Genomic DNA, 21,652 nt, shown 5'->3' with positions numbered 1-21,652 from the left:
TTTCATCCGCCGCGTGCCAAACTCGTTTAGCAAACGATCAAAACAGGCCTGATAATTTAGTGATAACACATATTTAGTGTGTGTTATTGCCAATATGTTGGGGTATGGAGTCTGCCTCCTCCTCGCTCGGTCTGTAACACGTAGTTCACGACCCTGAGGAGACTTTGGCCCAGACTCACAGTATGCAGACAGAAAAAGACCTGCTTAATATCAACTGCTAAATAATTACCCATAAAAATACTGTTCATAATCACGAAGGACGCTACAGAGGAAAACCCAGCCCGGATGAGGGCCTTGCAAACATTCAGGCGGCCTCATTGCAATGTTGTGAATCATTTAGCAAATGCCGAATGAATCATTTAACAACTCCGGAAAGTATATGAAAAAGTCGTTGTGAGTTCGTGAATAACAAATGCGCGGTAATGAGATTTTTCCTTCTTAAATGTGTTAACATAGCAACATTATATTATATTTTGGCAGTCGACGAGCACAAGTCTCGTGTACACTTTGAACACAGTCCCGCCAGAAAGTATCGTGTGTCTGTGACTGAACTCGACTGAACCCGCCGGTTAGTTAGCTTCACGGCACGAGTTAACCCTCAACGAGGCCGAGACGGGGATTAAAAGATAAAAAAAAAAAGTGACTCACCTGCAAATACGACTCTTTCCTCGGAGAGTCGAATTTAAGTTTAATACGAAACTACACAAACTGCTAGTATTCCGATGCACGTGGTGGATCTCTGTGATGAACGGAAGGAAATAAATCGACATGCATTTCAATGATGTCCAATTCATGAACGATCTTTCGAGTCAGATTTCTGTCCGTTAATCGTTTGATTCTGTTCACAAAAAAAGTTACAGCTGAATCGAATTTGTTTCGTAATTTATTGATTATACGGTTAAACTGAACTGAATCGACGCTGTTTGCGTCAGGTACTGCTACACGAATGTGCGCATTAATAGTACGCAAATAACGAAAAATCGTTATATTAATGCAAAAAAAAAAAAAAAAATGACTGGCGTGTATAAGCTACGCTATTGGTAAGATCTGGGTTGTGGGGTATGTGCGTATCACGTGCACGCCACCGAATTTAATAGCATATGCGTGATCATTTTGAGTTTAATACCAGGGTTTATTCTTTTATCCGTTTATTTTTAAACGACTGGCACTGCATAAAGTTTCGTTTAATTCAGTTACCAGTTAAACTCGCTGAATCAGCTGGTCACAACGATTATCAGCCTTTGAGTGAAAAGATTTACCAAAAAGAAAAAAAAAAATAATTAAAATAGAATTGCAAAAACTGTATGAATCACTTGTATGATTCATTTATGGAGCTTCTGATTGGAACAGTTCTAAGTAAAGTGTCCCCTTAACTACTAATACGCTTAAAAATAGTTTTATTAAAAATTGCACTAAAAAAAATATAATGAGAAAATACACTGCAGACTCAAGATAAATGAAGCACAATTTATTTGTTTGTTTTTTAACATCCCAACTAAAGCACATCACCAGAACACATAATACTCGAACTTCGTAGTGAAATAACGCAGACTGACGTTATAGCAGACAAAACTTTCCTGAAGACATCAGAACCGTGCGTTACACACAACTACTCAATCAAAACATGTTCATGACGCCCAGCTATTGTTTATTCCATCGCTGCCAACGTATCAGTGCATGTTTTTTTTTTCTTTTTTGCAAGAACACAAAGTAAAAACCAGACATAAGAAAGAAGAAGCTACATTTGGGAACGCATATAAAAGAAAGAGCCCAGTACTATACAGTTCACCTGTTTGTTTACGAGTTTGAAATATACATAACATGACCTCCAAAATATTAAAATGAACTCCCGCCATTTTAATTTTCAGGTGTACAGTGACATTTTCACCGAACTGGTGCTCTGGTTAACGTTTCGCTAATCTAACCAATCGTTGGGCGCGTGAAATAGTAAACTAGAGTCACGGTAGCAGATGTCATTCCTTGCATTCTCGTGATTGGGAAGTGTCCAGGAGGTCTCGAATACGAATTATTCGCCGCTGCACCGGCGATCCCGGTTGCCCTTTCCCCTACAGCGCTAACGTTGTTCCCACACGGCCCTATTTTAACACGGCTATGATGTCATTCCGGCTGATACTTTTTCAGGTCACGCTGCTCTAAGATTGCAGAGATATTTATTTACACATGCCAGAAAAGAAGCAAAGAAACCCGGGGGGGGGCGCTTAAACTGTAAAACAGCGAGTGTGGAGTTCAACCCGTCGACCTTTAGCGGTAATAAACGTTATCTGCATAAATGCAGAACTGACGCGTGGCCCTCAAATGTGACTAGTATCGTTTCAATACCTAGAGGACGAGAGATACAGTGCGCTGTGTTTTGAAACACAATATCAGCTGTGGATGCTTTACTGTTCCTGCCAAAGCGTCGTTCTTACCCACTAGAACAGCCCTGCCAGGCTCATATCAGATTATACCGACTCAGTGGCCTCAAACCAGACAGAACTGGAAAGAAGCGGTTTATTCACTCTGCCGTACAATAGCCTCGCAGAAAAAAAATTCGAGCTGTCCTGCACCCAAGACAAAATAAAACTAAAACATCTTCCTATAGCATGACGCGCGACAGTCGAGATGACGAACGAGGCCCGTCGATCGTAAACTGGAGGGATTTCCTTTCTTAAGCGCGCACTGGGTGTAAAGTGTCGTGTACCCTGTATGTCGAAAATCTAAAATTAACTCGCGCATGCATCTGTACTGAAACCAAATCTGCATATTCATAACGAAAGACTGAAAGTTTGTCCCATAAGGTAAGAGAAGTGTAGCAGATAATTAAAAAAATAATAACGAAACCCAACAATTACCATATCAAAAACAAAAAAAAAGTTCTTGGTCCTTCCATATAAACAGTGTGACTCATTTACGAATCTCAAGCTAAATGAATTTGTGTAAAATCATGCTTATGTGAATTATTGTATGCAATTCAGTGTGGCTTTTTAAGCACATTCCAAAGGATTCTTTGCAGTGAATGGGTGCCGTCTGATAAAAACACGTTCATAATCCACAAGTAATCCTTCAGTCTATCAGTGAACATCTTGTAAGGCAAAAAGCTGTTTGTAAAACAAATTTAGCCTTTTTTTTAATCTGTAAACTTTCTGTTAAATGTGTTCCGATGAAGAAAACCTCTAGATCCTGGATTGACTGAGGGTGATTAAATTTAAAGCATTTTTGATGAACCGCTTGTGTTTCACCGATGAGGCTCAATGTACCTGACACACAAACTGACACACGGACAACGTAATACTTGAGTCAGCAAATACTCTAAACCGATGTTTTTTAACTAAAACATGAAATATTAATTAAACACCAGACGTTCACAGCAAAAACAGAAAGAAAACATTACAGTGTGTGAAAACCCTGCAGAGGCTTTAATGAATCACGTGAAAGCACATGAATGAAGAACGGGACCCTGTTCTTACACAGCCAGAGAAGTGATGCGCAGCCAGCTGAGCCGTTACCGGCCAATGAGGACGCAGGAAAGAGAGCAGGTGCGTGATGGGGTTCGTTCAGTCTGACTTCTTGTCCTGCTGAGAGTCGCATTTGGCCTGCGTTCAGAGACGGAGCAGAAAAAGAGAGGAATTTTCAACATCGACTCACGCAGAGATCTGCACAATCCTGTAAGATTTGGAGAGTGATTTGGGGCGGCTCGCATGACGTCAGCAGGTCTTAGCAGTGTCCTTCATGCTTTATTTTTAGGACTACTTTCAGCAATTATATCATCGTCGTTATGCATGGTACAACGGGTTCGTATCAATGTAGGGACTAAACGGAGTAAGAAAATGAAGCATAAAAATGGCAAAAATGTAAAAAAAAAAATTGTGAATTTAGCTGGGTAGCTGATTACTTATAATCTGAATCATATTATCAGATTCCAAAAAATGTAAAAAATATATATATATATATATATATATATATATATATACACACATATATACACACACATGTACACACACATATATATATATACATACATATATATATATATATATATATATATATATATATATATATATATATATATATATATATATATATATATGTATATATGTGTATGTGTATACATATATATATGTGTATATATATATATATATATATATATATATACACACATACATATATATATATATATATATATATATATATATATATATATATATATATATATATATATATATATATATATATACACACACACACACACACACACACATATATATATATATATATATATATATACACACACACACACATACACATATATACTTGCTTTCATAAATATATGTAACTTTGCAGCACTGTGATGATGAAAGCTGTAAGCACCTTGTTAACCTTGTTGCTGTGTGCTAAGTGCAGCATGCTATAACTGCAACATGTGCTTAAGGTCACTTATGTGCTGCTTATTTTTATGTAAACGAGAAAAGCCTGTCTATCTGACTCCCACCGTCTCCGTCTCACTTACACACACTTGAGAAGACTACCGGTCATAACGGTAACGTTTCCAGAGGAAACCACTACTGGCAGCTTAACCGACTACAAAAAGTTATTTACAAAAAAGTCTAACTCAAGTAAATAAAGTAAAGTGAGAAAACCTTTTCTAAGACCGTGTCATTTTACTTGTTTTATAGTGTTAAAGCAAAATATAGTTGAAAGTAAATATGGGTTACTAATTTGCTATGCAAATGATAAAGATTAAACTTTATGTGCATTTTATAAAGCACTTTGAGTTGGGTCTTGATATCTTGAAGTGAATGATACATTGCTTATGATATTAGAAAACTGACTCTCACCATGTAATTTGAGCAACAGACTTATGACAGCATGTCTAATTTCTAACTTTACTTAGTATACTGATATCAGACCCTCTGTTTCTTTTAAACACGTTTCCTAATAATGTTCAATCAACATGCTACAGATGCCAACTGTACATGTGCCAATGACGCCTCTCAGTTCTGTGTATGTGACGAAATATGTACATATTTTTTTTTGCTTTTGTGAATGCATCTTGCAGAATAGGACAAACAGTACTGGGATTCGGTCTGTGATATTTTTCTGCAGTTCTCTAATCCCCGTTAAAACAGATGCCACAGTATCCTTAGTGAACAATAGCCACATTATAACATTTGCTTTCAGCAGCAAAAAAAAAAAAAAAAAGAAAAGAAAAAAGGAAAAGAACTCCAGCAGATGCTGGCAGATTGACATCGCTCCGAGTTGAACAGCTGGCATCAGGGCAGAGCATTCAAACATGGTTTGAGATTTATTCATTTCTCAGATGTTTTTATCCATTTAAAGTACTTTTGAGGTTCTGATTTGATCAGTCTGTGCATGTGTGTCCTGGGAAGTGAGCCCATGCCCTTGCCTCGGAGCGACAGAAATGCTACATGAGCTACAGGAAAATGTTCTTTGATCTGTTATGATTACTAAAAGATGGCACTTCTGAGAAAAACATGAAATAGGTAACTTGTTAAGGCGTTACAACCATTAGGTTTTCTAAATAGTAAGGTAATTAATGAAAATTCAGTTTAAGAATATTAATAAGGATTAAAAAAAAAAAGAATTATATATATATATATATATATATATATATATAATTTTTTTATTGATGTTTTATATATATATATATATATATATATATATACACTTTTTATCAATCATTTATATTAATAACTAATAATATAATAGCAGGGCATTATTATCAAATTAATATGGTCTGGCAAAGCAATACAGGAAAAAATATTTAAAAAATATATATACTATAAAATATTATACTAAAAAGTATAAATATACTAAAAATATTATACTTTTTTTTTTTAAACATTTCTATGATTTTCAATATTGTGAGCTACAAATTCACAGAAATTGTTGTATCAAAAGATCAAAGAATATGAAAGAAGACAGAAATTGTCCAGTATATATATATATTAAAAAAAACAAAAAATAAACATAAAAACATCCTTATATAAATACATTTAAATGTATTTAAAATGTACATTAAAAATGCCATGTTGGAACGTCTATGTATATTTTTTGAATGAAGAGGTAAGCAAACCAGTGAAATGGTTCAGATTCGCAGCAACGAATAAGATTTATGCATACGAGGTTTAGCATAAGAAACAGATTAAATGTGTAATCTAAACTCGCATTCTTCAGATGCTACTGAAATCATTCATTATTTCGGGTCACTTCAGTTAGTCGTCTTTGTAGTCAGTGAGGCAGCTCACTAGGGACTAGAGCAGAGCTTGAATAGGAAAAATGTCGGCGGTGTGACACAGTCATGAACTCTGACCTGCAGTCTGCCGTGTTCCTCCAGCAGACGGTCGTACTCCGCCGTGAGGTTCTCAGCCTGCTTCTTCATGGCCTTCACATCGCTGTCTGACTTCTGAAGAGCTGCACACACAAGCAAACAGAGTAAACGCCAAGTACTAGAAATACTGAGATCTGAATGACCTGTTCTGAAGGTCTGCAAATTGTCCAGATTACAGTAACATCACAGACACAGACCTCTGACTTTCAGTGGAAACTCTACTTTGTAGCCTAGCCTGACCAAAGACTGCTCGCTGAGATCAGAAGAGGACATGTGATCGACATATACTACAAATTAAACAATTTGGGGTGGACTGTCACTACAGTAAACTGTAAAATACTGTAAAATATAATTGCTTTTTAAAACAACTGCTTTATTTTATTGGATTTTAAAATGTAACTTATTCCTGTGATGAAATGCTGATATATATATATACACACACATACATACATACACACACTAAACCCAAAAGGAAGTGTATAACACAATTAATTTTAAATTACAAGTAAATGGCAGGTTGATCTGAAAACTATTAATAAAATAACACCTGCAAGCTAACTTACGGTTTTGTGCACTACCCTTAAAACGTGCTTTGAGGCAAGATGACCCATAGGAGACCTCCATTTTAGGGCATCAAAGGGTCATGAACTCTTTGGCACTGTCTAAATACAGTGTACGAAAGGAGGCGCGGGAATCGATCTTACTAAGCTCATTCTTTCGTCTAGTTTCGTCTAGCTCACTGGAGGTCTTTAAATGTACTCATATGTGACGACACTAAATAATGAAACAGGGATGCATTGATCAAATGTTACAGTAAAAACATTCATGATGAAGTTGCAAAAGATTTGTATTTCAGATCTCTTTGAGCTTTCAGTTCATCAAAGATTCAAAAATATCAGTCATCAAATACTGACACTAAGCACAGGAGTAAGGCTGCTGCTTTTTTATATTTTAAAATCTTAAATACATTAATGTATATAACAGTCAATTCAGATCACAATAATATTTAACAGTATTACTGCATTTACTTCATTTCCTAGCAAATGAATGTAGCTCCAGTCATCAGAAGAGATAAATAAACTTTTGAACGGCAAATGTTACAATAAATGTTCCTGGTTTTATTGTGTGATAGCAAGAGTATGTGTAACTACCATGTTCAAGGCTCAGAAATGTGTCATTGATACAAACTTAATATTATGAAGCCACGAGAATACTTTCCTATGCTATGAGAATACTTCTGTCTCTTTGAATAAAGTCCTTATTTTGTTTTCTTTGTGCGCAAAAAGCATTCTCATAGCTTCATAAAATTGAAATTAAACCTCTGAAGACACATGGACTATTTTAAGTCCTTACTACCTTTCTAGGGCTTTGAACGTGGTAGCTGTCTGTGTAGGGCCAGATAGCTCTTGGATTTCATCAAAAATATCTCAATTTGTGCTTAAAGGTTCGGAACTACATAAGGGTGAGTGATTAATGAAATATTCTGGGTGAACGATACCATCAATACTAATTATCTCCAAAATCAAAATGTGTTTAATAGCCTAATTTTGGCCATTAATGTTCACCAAGAGACAAGCACACAGTAGCTTTGGGTTGTTTTTTTTTTTATATATGCCAAAAGGGAGCGGCCCAGCATATGAGTGATTCAGAGTCATTCAGTACCTTTCTTTGTTGCGTCGAGTTCATCTTTCAGTTTCCTGACCTCTTCTGTCAGATTTTTCTTATCCTCCTCCACACCACCCTTGACCTTCCCTCCCACTTCAGGCACTTCAACGCCCGCTTCCCGCAATTTCTGATGAAAAACAGTAAGCCATTTATTAGTCATATCATTGGTAATCAGCTATTTCGCAAAAGGTGTTGCTCTGAATTCCTAAAAATACTGAGAGGGTGTAAAATATGTGATAAAACAAGTGTCGACAGAGTCATGTTCAATGCTATTGTGAGCGATTTATTCTTGATTATTAATTTCCAATAACTAAAATCAAATTCCATCCAGCATTTTCAAATATATGCAGTTTATCACGTTTCAGAGGTTAATGGGTGGTAAACAGTTACTCGGAAGGATATTTTTAGCTTAAAATAAGGACAGGGATATAATTTGAAGATGTGAAAACATTTCACTGAAAACCCAAATCACTGTCCTTTTTACCGTTTCACAGGCCATTCATTAACATTTCAAGTTACAGGGAAAAAAAAAAACAAGTGCTCTATTTTCTGAGGATGGCAATGATTGGGTTTATCAATGATCTCCATCTGGGTCACCCGTTAGTGAGTAACCATCAACCCTCGACTTCCCATCCGATTGGCCTACATCTCATACAAACATAAAACATTCTCCAGAAATAAGCATGAAGTCTGTAGAATCACTAAATACACGAACACTGTAGAAATGATGTGATCAACTCAAACGACAAATGCTGTTGAATACAAAACCCTTTAACAGCGAAATTCAATCCAGTTACTACTGATAAAATCATTTCATGATTCAGCTATTCAAAAGTTGCTTATCTAAGCAGTAAACGATGGTTTTGAACAATATTACTATAAACGTTTATTTCAACTGACAAGGCAACAATCTGTTTAACATGCAACCATTAAGGCAGCATGTTTAATTCAACAACAGTAACATCATATTATTGCCACGTAAAAAAAATAGGAAAGACACTGGAAATACATTGAAAAAGGTCATGCATTGTGGGATAAAGCACCACATGCGCAGAGCAAATCCTGAGACCAAGCTGTCATCAATATTTGGATTTCCCAGAAGAGAAAGAGTAGAAATGTTAAATTATCTGCTAGAACTGTCCAGTTTGTTTTTTACTAAGCACAACTACAGTGAAATTGTGATTTCATGGGGTCATTAACTGGCTGAAATGTCAGTAACAGTCAGCAGTAACTAACAGACTCTTTCTCTGCTTACAAATTAACACATAACAGCATGAGGGACATTGTGGGACAGCTGTCAAGGGTCATGAAAGTTTCTCATAAAGGAAAGTAGTGAATATTTTAATGTTAAACCACTCAAGGTATGCGGCCCAAGGCACATAGACGTTTTTAAATGAGCCTTTTCAAAATGACCTGGACAAGGGAACAAACACGGGGGAACGTTGAACTTCATGTCAAACAAGGGAAAGATGTTTTCTGGCCCCAGGGAAGAACCAGATCTAGGACAGATGTTTTGGATGATGTTTCCTGCAGATATATATATATATATATATAAGGTTTAAATACAAATGTAAGCACTAAGATGAAAAGACTACCCTTCCTTGGGCATAGAGCAAAGTGAATAAAACTTTGAAATGACACAGTGCAACATTGTTTTTAATAAAAAATTTAATTAAATATATATTTTTAATAATTATTTGGCAATACCACCCCTCTTTGACCAGTCACAATCCTAAAGCTGTATGTTACAGATGCTTGCATTTTCTTTTAGTGGATAATAGACCAAAATAGAAAATACTGTGCCAAATATCTGAATCATTTATATACATGTGATGAATAAATGTCCATTAAAATAATAAAAAAAAAATTATAAATCAAGTAATATTACTGAAAACATACAAATGTCATTAAGAAATTGTATGGGCAATGATTAGATAAATTTATTATTGTTGTACTTGCATTTTTCTGTTATTGTTATTATTATTGAGTTAGTCATAAATGTATATTAAACAACAATATTATTATTATTATTATTAAATACTATGCAGGCACAGTGTAACACAATAGAATCCTCCCTTTGAAGTTCATCCAGATAATTTATGGATATTAATCAGTAAAAAACATTGTGTAAAATTGCCACACTTGTGACATCGCAACCACATGACTGCCTGAATTACGATATGTGGATGTTCGTCACACATAGCAAAGGTTATTTATCTATACAGTGAACAGTACAAGTAGCAAAAACGGCCTGCTAAATTCCCACAGAAAGGATGAAAAATGAACTGAGATAAAACCTCGATTAACATTTAAGTGGCCTTGCTAAAAAAAAAAAAGTAACATGCTGAAAGAATGGAAACCGAAATGACCAATTCCAACCCTCACGAAAATGATCAGTGCTTACCGATGGATCCATCTCGGCTAATTGCATTATGAATTATTAAAACACTATTTCACATAACTAATAGCTACAATATAACTGCATTTTAAGAAGCAGAGCCCTGCAAAATTCACAATCTAGTTGACGCTTGATTAAATGTGCGAGGCCTATAACACCTGCTTGGAGACCAACGATAGAGAGCGGTCGCCCCTGAACAGAGCTGAGAGATCGATACAGGCCCTTTAGGGGTCACGCGCTGGTCTCACCTCGTCCCCTCGCAGAACGAGCCCGTTAGCATCTACACATGGATTATGCGCTCGCGTCTATCAATAAAAACCGCAGGAAAACAATCACAAAGGCCGGGGTAGGTCATCTCGTCCCGTTCAAGGACACACGTTCTGTACAGACGCTTCAAGAACAAAGCGGCAAAGCACCGTACGCCGGAGATTTACAAGAGTCAAACTTCATTTACTAAATTGAAATATTCCACCATCTGTCATTCAGTACGGCTTGGGCTCTTGTTTATGGCTCGCTCTGCGGTGTTACAACATTAGACAGACGTGAATTACGGCGGTGTGTGTGTGTGTGATAACCCACGTGAGCAGTGCTACTGCATGGGGTGACAGCATGCAAAGATCAATGCGGTGACTTACTGCACGTCAGCACTGTAATTGAGCCACGCAGCGCTGATCTATCCCAGCATTCACCACGCTCAGGCATCCGCATACTGACTAACTACATGCGCTAAAGACAATATCGCAGCATGTGATAGCTGTTTTCAGGGCTTTTAATAACAAACTAGACGTGCAAGGAAATAGCGGCGTTTGCAAATGTCATACCATGTGTGGGACATTTCACCACTGTCATAATAATCGGTGCAATTTTTCTTTCTTGACTATAAGAATCGATAGGCATAGAAAGAGAGGAGTGTAAAAGAAGCTAAATATATATGCAACAAGCACCAGATCAATGACAATTTAGTATGTAAATACACTCACGAAATAAGACCAATTGCAATTTGTGATGCAAATTTTTTTAGAATAAAAAAGGAATCTTAAGTAATATGAAAAGAAAAAACACTGTTACCTAAAAAACCCAAATGACCTTAGAAATGGCATCTTGGCAGCTAACAAATACATTTTAAGTGCCTAAATTAAAATAGTAACAACAAAAAGAACATAAAATTACTATGACATAGTAAAATTAAAAGGACAACAGAAATAAAAGCAGAAGCAAAACATTAATAAATACTAAATAATAAAGCTCATCTGAATTGAACATGAAAATGCCTCTAGAGAATATTAATGTAAAAATGCCGAGTTAAATCATAAGAGCTAGCGCATTACTTTGGAAGTCCTAAAACTAAATCAACTGCAAAATAAACTAGAATAAAATTAAGTAAAATACTAAGTTGAAAAAAGGGAAATTGAAGAGAAATAAAAAAAATCTAATAAAACACACTAGGAAGGTCACTGTGGAAAAATGTTCCAACTTAAATTTAAATATACAACAAAACACGCAAGACTAAATTTATCCATCAAGCTAAGCTCGCAATTAGTCTGTTTGTTAACCATTTATGTCTGAATTACCAGCAGCAGCTGAATACTCAGGGTCAGAGGTTTAGGGGAAAAAAACGTATTATAATATCCATACAGTGCTGTAATAATAACTAATCACTGGCAGACAGCCATGATGAAGTCAAGGCTGCCAGGAGCAGACACATGTCATCAGAGTGTCATCTTATGTATTCCACTCTCAGGGCACAAACTAGCACTCAGTGCCTTCTCCTTTCACTGCATTTGAAAAGACCTGTCAACATGGAGCTGCTCTATTGAACTAGAGTTCCACTCGACATTGTTTACACTGTCAGTATTTTAACAGACGTTAATTATACAAAGCGGTTGGCGATTCCCTTGAATTTCATTGAAAACCACTGATGTGAAAACCCACAAGTGTGTTTAAATGTCTCAACAGCACAATGATGAAAGTTATCAACCACTAAATCAAACCTCAAAATTACTTTTCCTACTTAAAGATGCAATCAACAATGCTTTCTTGATATCCAATACTATAATATTTTCCTACTCATATTCACACACACACACACACATATATATATATATATATATATATATATATATATATATATATATATATATATATATATATATATATACATACATATACATACACACACACACACACACATATATATATACATATGTATAACATATATATATACACACATATAACATATATATATACACACATATAATATATATATATACACACACATATAACATATATATATATATATATATATATACACACACACACACATATATATATATACATACACATATATATACATACACATATATATACATACATATATATATACATACATCATTATAAATATATATATATACACACATATAACATATATATATACACACATATAACATATATATATACACACATATAACATATATATATACACACATATAAATATATATATATATATATATATATATATATATATATATATATATATATATATATATATATATATATATATATATATATATATATAATTTGGAAAGTTTAATTATTAATCATGTACACTAAATGTTACCATTCATAATAAAAAAAGATGTTCCTTCAGCTATAGTTCAACAATATTTTACAATATTACCATTTCTGTATTTTTTAGCAAATAAAAGTGCCTTATTAAAAAAAACTAAATGAATAATAAATTAATTTATTAATTTTACCAAACACAAGCAAAAATGCTTAATTACATAAAATGCTTATTACTATTTAAAGTCATAAGGCCCTAAGACTTTGGCATTTTCTAACCATACACATTTCATAACACCAAAAACTGGCCAGTAACTCAACATTTGAAGTAATTTTACAAGCATTTGAAACTAGGGAAAGTATCCTGGGTCACTTTTGTTCACGTTCAAATCTTGTGTAAAATCAAATACCTATTTCTAGACATAATGTGAAACTCTGCCCTCCAGAGGTGAAATGCTAAATGTGCAGCACTGTGATGAACAATATTTCTCCCAGGGTGGACAAATGGAGAACACCTAACAAACCAGAATGACTCATGAGGACATGTGATGTTAAACCGTTACTAATGAAGTGCATGTGGGACAAAATAAACATGTAAGCACTCATTTAACAATGAAGGATCTTAAAATTACAATTCTGTCATCATTTAGTCATTCTCCTGTCTCGAGTCCATAAATTATTTATTTGAAATAGGTCACTAGTGCAGCTTACTGATGACTTCTTTTGTGTTACTCACAAACATTAACAATCGGAGTGAGCAAACAAGGACACAATCTTAATATTTGGGTGAACAGTTTAATACAGCATATTCATCACAGTCCAGGGTGCAATTGTCCCACCCACATGTCCTGTAGTTACACCATTTGTCATTAACCTGGCAGCAGGTTAAGGTTTCTGCTCCTTGGAAGCCTTTAGGGTCTTGAAAAAATGGCTTTTTTATGCACAACTCACTCACCTCCTGCAGTTTCTCATTTTCCTCCATGTACTTCTTTGCAGCATCATTTGCTCCCTCCGCCTGCTTCTTAAAGGCTTCATTAGAGGCCATCAGCGTAGCCTGCTGAGACAGCAGTGTGGCCAGACGTCTCAGCAGCCTGGAGGGAAAAAAACAACAACATGAACTCATCAGACACCAGTGGATTTACTAAACAGTCGGTGTGTATCTGATCGTTACAGCTCACCGCAGCAGCCTACGTTGCGGTTCTGTATTATACTGACATAGACTTTGGCATAATTATTGGTGCTTGAAAAGGCGATGGTCTCTATAACTATTATTTAAAAAAAACTCTAAATCTAAACTCTGAATTTCATGGCGTAACTCGTCCCACGCATTGGTGCCCCAGACATCGACTGGTTTATGATGGATGTTATTAACAAACAATTCGATATTAAACAATTTATAACACTTATGATTTTTATATAATTGATTTGACACCTGAAGAAGGCTGAAATGCATCAGTGTACAGATATTTAGGGATTTTTAATGTTTAAGATGGGGAGAACGTAAATAGGCTTTTTTTAAAAATTAGTAGTAGTATAGTGCTTTGGATTCTTCTTTTTTTTTGTAATAGATTCTATAGCACTTATTCGAAACATTCTACATTAAAACTATATGTAAAATGTATTATGATTCATTTATTGTGAAATTAAAATACTGGTTTTCTATTGTAATATATTTTACAGTATTTATTTCTTTGATACAAAGCTCGATTTTCTTCAGCCATTTTTACTCCAGCCCTCAGTATCACATGATCCTCCAGAAATCAATCTAATGTGCTGATTTATTATCAATGTTGTGAACAGTTTTATATTTTTTTGAAAGCTGCATCAGTTTTTACAGGACTCTTCGATGAATACAAAGTCTAATAGATCAGAACTTATTCAAGACTTAAGTCACTTTTTATCCATTTAACACATCCGTGCTGAAAAGTATTTCTTCTTTCAAAAAAAAGAAAAGAAAATTTAAATAAAATAATAAAAAATAAAAAAATAAATCACTGGCCCCAAAAATGTTAATGCTAGTGTATATTTCTCCAAATAAAATCTATTTCAAATACATACAAACTTTTTATTAATCAAAGAATCCAAAAAAAAAAATATGAAGCATAAGTATAAATCATGAAATTCAGAGTATGAGCACTTTGATGCACATATCTTCATTTGAATAATATATGTTAATTTACATGCAAATCTAAAAAGGGAGAAGTCAAATCTTAGCACACACACCTTTTTTCTAAGCGGACTACAGAAATATCATCTCTCTAAATAGTTCTATCCAAAATCTGAGACTAGGTTACTTAGCATCACTCCAGAAGCATGTGTGACACATCTAAGAAACACTGAAGTGCATTCATCACCAGCATAAGACAGCACGACAAACATCAGCATAAACAAATGAGTAACTACCGCTCGACCATAAGCAAATATCACATGGTTTTTACCAGCCTGAAAGCATCTAGCTTTTGCCTGTTCTCCTCACTCTACACAGTCAGCCGTCTACAGATGAGCTGAGAGATGCAGGCTGAGAAATCTGAACAGTGAGCTCAAACGCAGGGACTCCAGGCAGCGTGCATCACCTTCATGTCCACTTGTGTAAAAGTTCAAGGTTTGGTAAAAAGCTGGTGTGACCAAAATGCAGATGGACTGAGCCATGGACAACCGCAACTTGCATAAATGCAAGAGAAGCCCACAGTTCAGTCGAATGCTCCGAATATGAGGTGACCTAGAGATTCACTTTAACCTCTCCTGACTTTTAAATTGGCCAAATATGACAAAACTAGTCCTTTTTTAGTTGGCGCAAGTAATTCAAATAAAATATATTTATACTCAAATAAAAAAAAAAAAGTCCTTTTCAAAAACATTATCACAACAAATTGAAGGCAGCACAACAAATACTGCACATACTAATCATGTATAAATATTTTTTTTTCTTGCCAAAAAAATTATTCTACAAAACTAAAAGCAGGTTTCATTTTTCTCTCTCTTTCTAATAGTTTTTTTTGGTGGTGAATACGGTCTTTCTTGATATATTCTATGAGATTAAAAAAATATTACATTTCATTTTACGACAAAAAAAGTGTGTCTTGAATACTTGGATCATATTTAAGTGTAGATTTTTACAGTTTTAGAGTTTTTAAGAGTATAAAAAGGGAAAAAATAATGCAAAAAATACCTAATATCAGATGCATGGGTAAAATGATGAAAAGAGAAAAAAGTTCCAAAAATCCATTAAGATTTATTTACTTTATAAGACATCAGAGAATATCTCTTTAAATTAATTATGTATTACCCCACTAACACTTGTTGTCCTATTTTAAGCATAAACCTAACTAATATATTTAAGGTGTGACTGGACTGAGACAGAAAGACTCTATTCCATGTATACTGTCTATTTTTCAGTGTCTTGCATTAATTACTGAACTGCCATTTCAAGTATACATTGGAAATGTCTACACAGTTACTGCATCCTAACATGCCTGAAGCACATGTCAAGCCGTCATGTGACACTCCAGTCACCTTTGTGGCATCTGTTTGCTGGCAAGGTGAAGGAGGTCCGTTTTGTAACAAGAGTCGTGGCCTTTCGGCCAGTGAGAATGCCATGGAGGCTAAATATAATGCCCGTCACCAGTTGCTTGATCACATGTCCTGCAGCTGTCCATGTGATTACAAAAATGACACTCAAGCCCGGCAGTCAAGGGAAGTAGTATCGCTAATGGATGTAGTAGTCATCCGGCAGGATATAAATAACCTGCCATTCAGAGAAAACATGGTGAAACCCCTGTAAGGAAAAACTATGCAGAGCTGGGAGACTCTTAAATGTTACGTATAGAGCACAACAACAAACTGGCCAATCAGGACGTGGGAAGTTAAGTACCCAAGGATGAGGTTTGTGAATGGAAACAGTGTGGGGGGAACCCCCAACCGGCTCAAAATAGGATTCTTTCCATGTCTACTGTAATATGGCAGCATATTCTTCTCTCTTTGTGTCCCACACATATACAGTTCATTCACTTTTGTGACTACAAATAAAGACACTGCCTCCAATCGGGTGGGGGTGCAAGACAAATCTGTGCTGGAGAAATCAGAAAGCTAACTGGAATGAGAAGAAAGTAATTAATGCAACATTAATGGTTTATATTATATATTATATGGATAAATAACTAAATCAGTCCCAGGGTTAAAGAGAGGACCTGAAATAATTAAAAAAGTATTTAACCATTTTAACTTTTAAACTACTAACATTTTAGAAAACATAACATCACTAATATTATTTCAGTGATGAGCACTACAATTTTAGATATAACTTTCAATCTGTTTTGGTGGCATTTTATGAGCCTGTCTTTAAAAACGATGTATTAAATGCACAAACTATTTAATTAAACTAAAATTAAATGCGCAACATATTTAATTAAAATAGAATTGACTAACTATTGCATCACCCTGGTTGCCTCAACAAAAACCTCCTTTAGTCTTTATTAAAAATCTTTATTAAAAGGAAAGAATAGTATGCAAGACTGAAGTACACAATAAAGCTGTGAAAGACGATGGCTGTAAAAATATATTAAAATATATTGATGGGTTATTGGTTAACCACAGAATTAAAAGCAAAAATACATAAATCATTGACTTTCTGATAACAGAATCAACGTTTCTGGATTTTCAGACTGAATCACATTTTAAAATAAAAGTCTCTTAAGGCTACTATATAACTTTTCCTACCTAATATGCACATATTTGCATAGTATATTGCACATAAAAATAAAAAAAACTAACTAAATAAGTCTAGATTATTTATTTTCACCTGCCGGACGTGCAAAACATTTCAGCCATTTCACCTTTTGAAGTTCCCCCTTATCATCCTTATCATAACGTACAGTACAGTGTGTAATATATCTCATATCAATAACTTTGATAATATTTTAACTAAACATCACTGATAAAACTTCTTTTAGTGAGACATCAATAACCTATCTATCCTGAATATACTCGAGCAGGAGGGCCGTGTGATTTGATTGAGAGATGAGGTCTGCAGGGCTTCAACAGACTACAGTGACAGTCAGTTGAGGAAAAACCTAGTACAACCTGCAGCAGCACACCAAGAGTACTCATTTTAAACCCGGCAAGCACTTAATGACAGTATAAAAAACTCTTGGCTGGTAATTTTAGTGAGTCCTGCAATATTACGCAATGGTTACAATAAAATAACTGCATCTTCTTATAAATGCACTCCTCAGGGACAGAACGTGCTGAACCCAATGACCCTGTTTGAAGAATCCGGGTGAAGTTCTGTTTACAAGCTTGTTCCAGAATTCTGCTGGGAGCCCTCAACTAAAATGAAATCGGACCGCGTCGCGTAACCGATCGTGTTTGGAAACTGGTGCCAAAGCTCCGATGCCAACGAGAGACATGTTGAGGTGGGCAAGAGAGAAAATTGGAGAGACATGGGAGAAAAACACTCACAAACACAGGAGCAGAGCGAAGCCGGCGATGTATTCGTTCCTCTGGGCTCTGAAGAGTTTCATGTGGATGTGCTCAATGGCCACAGGGTTGTTGCTCAGATCCACTTTCTCTGTCACACTGTATTTTCTCACTTCTCTAAATGCATCTGTAGTGGCAGGAAAAAAAATTAATTCATAAATCTAGTTCAGTCAATGCAACACTCATAGCAAGAAATTGCTTAACTACATGTTTGTAAGGATGTAAAAATGGACATATTAAAAGTTAAATTTGTATTTAACTGAATTACTGCAGATTTTATTATTGCATTTAATCATTTATATAAATTCCCAAACTATCATCATTTACTCACCTTCAAGTATGAATTTCTTTATTCTCCCGAACACAAAGAAAGATATTTTGAAAAAATTTTGTAACCAGGCTGTTTTGGGTCACCATTGACTTCCGTAGTATGAAAAACAAAATACTATAGAAGTCAACGGTGACCCAAAACAGCCTTTGTGTTCGGCAGAACAAAGAAATCTTTATTTAATTAATTTTTGGGTGTACTGTTGCTTTAACACGTATACACACTACTGTCAGAAGGACGTGGCATCAGAAAGATTTCTGTCTTGGTTTTTGAATGTCTCTTATGCTCACCAAGGCTGCATTTATCCAAATAAAGAGTTGTATGTAAAGTATTACTACAAATATTACCAATTAAATATGTTTTAAAATCGAATTTACTCCTTTGACGTAATTCTGAATTTCTGACCACAAATGTTTTGAAAAGTAGTGTATGTTAATAGTCTTTTATGACTATATTTGTCATATAAGAACGAGTAGCTCTGCCAAGCTGCTGAAAAAGTAAGCATTGATATGTAAATATAGGCAGTCATATGATTATAACCGCATTATGACATCAGTCATAATGACAGCAATCATTTCTGAATGACCTGCTTTTGCAACTTAATATTATACTTCCTTTTCAGCGTCATATTGACTTAAAGTGCCACATAAAAATTTATGCAGAAAAGTTGAAGAAGACAACGCTGTGAGGTGTTTTCAAGCTCACCTATGAGCAGAAAGACAAGAATACAGATGATTACGATGAAGGCAGTGTTTCCATATGTTGTGATGACAGTGACGAGTCTAGACTTGAAAAATTTGCTCCATCTACAAAGGCAACAAAAGAGATAACACCTTAATAAACAGAGGGCAAAAGACCATATAAGATAACACTAATCTTTCTCAACAAGTCCAAAGAACATCATTAAGGTTTTACATTTCTCCTACAAAACAAAAACATATACACAGATGCCTTTGAGAAGATGTTTTTTCTGTGCAAAAACACCAATTCTTGTGTTTTTGTGTGTTTTTCTACGAAAATGTTGTTTACTAAGTGTCCCAACCTTGCAATCTTTAAACTGACTGAAAGGTCATGTGAATGCTTTTAAATAAAAAAAATATGACTCCCTCACAAGATTCGTTTCATGGAATAAAAGCAATGAACAGAATTGAATTATCCTGGTGGCACTGGAATCAAAACATCCAACTCAGCTCAACTAAATACGCAGAATGATTCGCGTTTTCGTGATGTAACACTGCAACAGTATTTCGCAAACAAATGGACAGACTTCAGTACTGGCAACACTCTGGGATCTTTCCTGGAAAGAGGTTAAGTTGAAGAGAACTGGTGCAAGAGAATAAAATGGATCAGAAGTGAAATAAGAGTTTTCAGAAAAGGATGACTATTATATGATGGGTTTGTTTCTTAATTAGATTTAGAGAAATTTAGCAAATTATCAAACATCTGATGTCATGTCACAAGACGTTAATTGAGGCGGTGTGGATTGCTGTGATGTTTTTATCAGCGGTTCGGACTCCCGTTCCGACGGCACCCATTCGCTGCAGAGCATCCATTGGTGAGCACATGATGGAATGCTACATTTCTCCAAACCTGTTCTGATGAGGAACCAAACTTATCTACATGACCTGAGGGTTAGTTTAGTTTCAGCAAAATTTCATTTTTGGGTGAAATGTCTTTCAGCAACATCAGAATCTCACCGTTTTGGCGAGATGAAAGGGACACACAGCAGTAGCACCGCAAACACCTCGGCGTACAGAAACGTAGCCACAGCCGTCCATTGAAGACTCATGGCGGCTACCTGCGAGTCTATGAGAACGTAGTGATCAGAATAACAGATTATATTACTAAGCAGACAGTGTAAGTATAAATTAGCAATAAATATAATATGCACAAGGTTTGGGAAGATGTAAGCCTAAACAGCACACCCATCATTTATGAAATGTATGAACAGCAGACACTCAAGTCCTTTGGTGATGCAAAATCTTAACTGATACAACAGCACCATCTTATGTCTACTACAGAATAGCCTCGGATTCAAGATTCAATCATCTCCGAGGCCTTCAGAAATCATGAGACACGGTCTATAACCAATTTCAAACACAAAGAAAGACTGCTTGGTTTGGTAGTAAATCATCTCAACTTATTAAAAGCCAGCACACAAAGCTTAAAAAAAAAAGGAAAACAACCAACTGAAGGTATACTAATCAAATACTTTAAATTATATCATAAAAATTAAAAGCTGGAAATCCAAAATTTGTTATAATAAAAGGAAGGAATAAATATTTAGCCCTCATCAAATACAACATACAAATTAATGACACACGTATTGCGTCAACTACATCTGTTTAGACCAGCTGCATATTAGAGGAAAATAAGACTTTAAGCTAGTAGGCTGTAATAGACATATATATATCTGTAAACATACGTAGGTATAACGGGAATACATATGTAAACAAACGCACAGACATAAACATGTCTCTGTCAGGGCAGTACAATACATGTGTAAATACGCTGTTATTTAAGGTATTAACCGCTTTAATAAGAGCTCTGTTTACGACTTAAGCGTAGATAATTAAACAATTGTATCAGGACTTACAGAATTCGAAGTAAAATCAGAAATATTCACAAACAGGCTTGCAGGAATGTGTCAAAACTTCTGATGCACCCTTGTTACACTACACGTTAATCTACTTCCGGTATGTGTGCCAACTCATTCCACACGTGACGACTTCCCGCGTCGTAGCCCGGAAATGCTAGCGTAAAAGTCTCCTTTCAATAAGACAGAACGAAATAAAATATACATGAACAATTAAAAGATAAAAAAAGCTTTATTTAAAGAATTAAAAACTAAAATTAAAGTAAAATATTCTTTAGT

General features: G+C 35.1%; 1 protein-coding gene across 1 annotated transcript; it reads right to left on the bottom strand.

The window, feature by feature from the left end:
- Positions 1-1,453: 1,453 nt before the first annotated feature.
- On the bottom strand, positions 1,454-21,512 carry bcap31 (B cell receptor associated protein 31). Its single transcript, XM_043247082.1, has 8 exons — positions 21,374-21,512; positions 20,475-20,583; positions 19,483-19,583; positions 18,432-18,576; positions 13,930-14,065; positions 8,012-8,141; positions 6,332-6,432; positions 1,454-3,593 (listed from the first exon to the last, which is right to left on the bottom strand). Exons 2-8 carry the CDS (start codon positions 20,564-20,566, stop codon positions 3,555-3,557), a joined length of 744 nt encoding a protein of 247 aa, XP_043103017.1. The 5' UTR covers positions 20,567-20,583; positions 21,374-21,512; the 3' UTR covers positions 1,454-3,554.
- Positions 21,513-21,652: the final 140 nt, after the last annotated feature.

This window comes from Puntigrus tetrazona, chromosome 8 (assembly GCF_018831695.1).
Source record: "Puntigrus tetrazona isolate hp1 chromosome 8, ASM1883169v1, whole genome shotgun sequence".
Classification (NCBI taxonomy): domain Eukaryota; kingdom Metazoa; phylum Chordata; class Actinopteri; order Cypriniformes; family Cyprinidae; genus Puntigrus; species Puntigrus tetrazona.
This window is presented reverse-complemented; position numbering and strand designations above follow the sequence as displayed.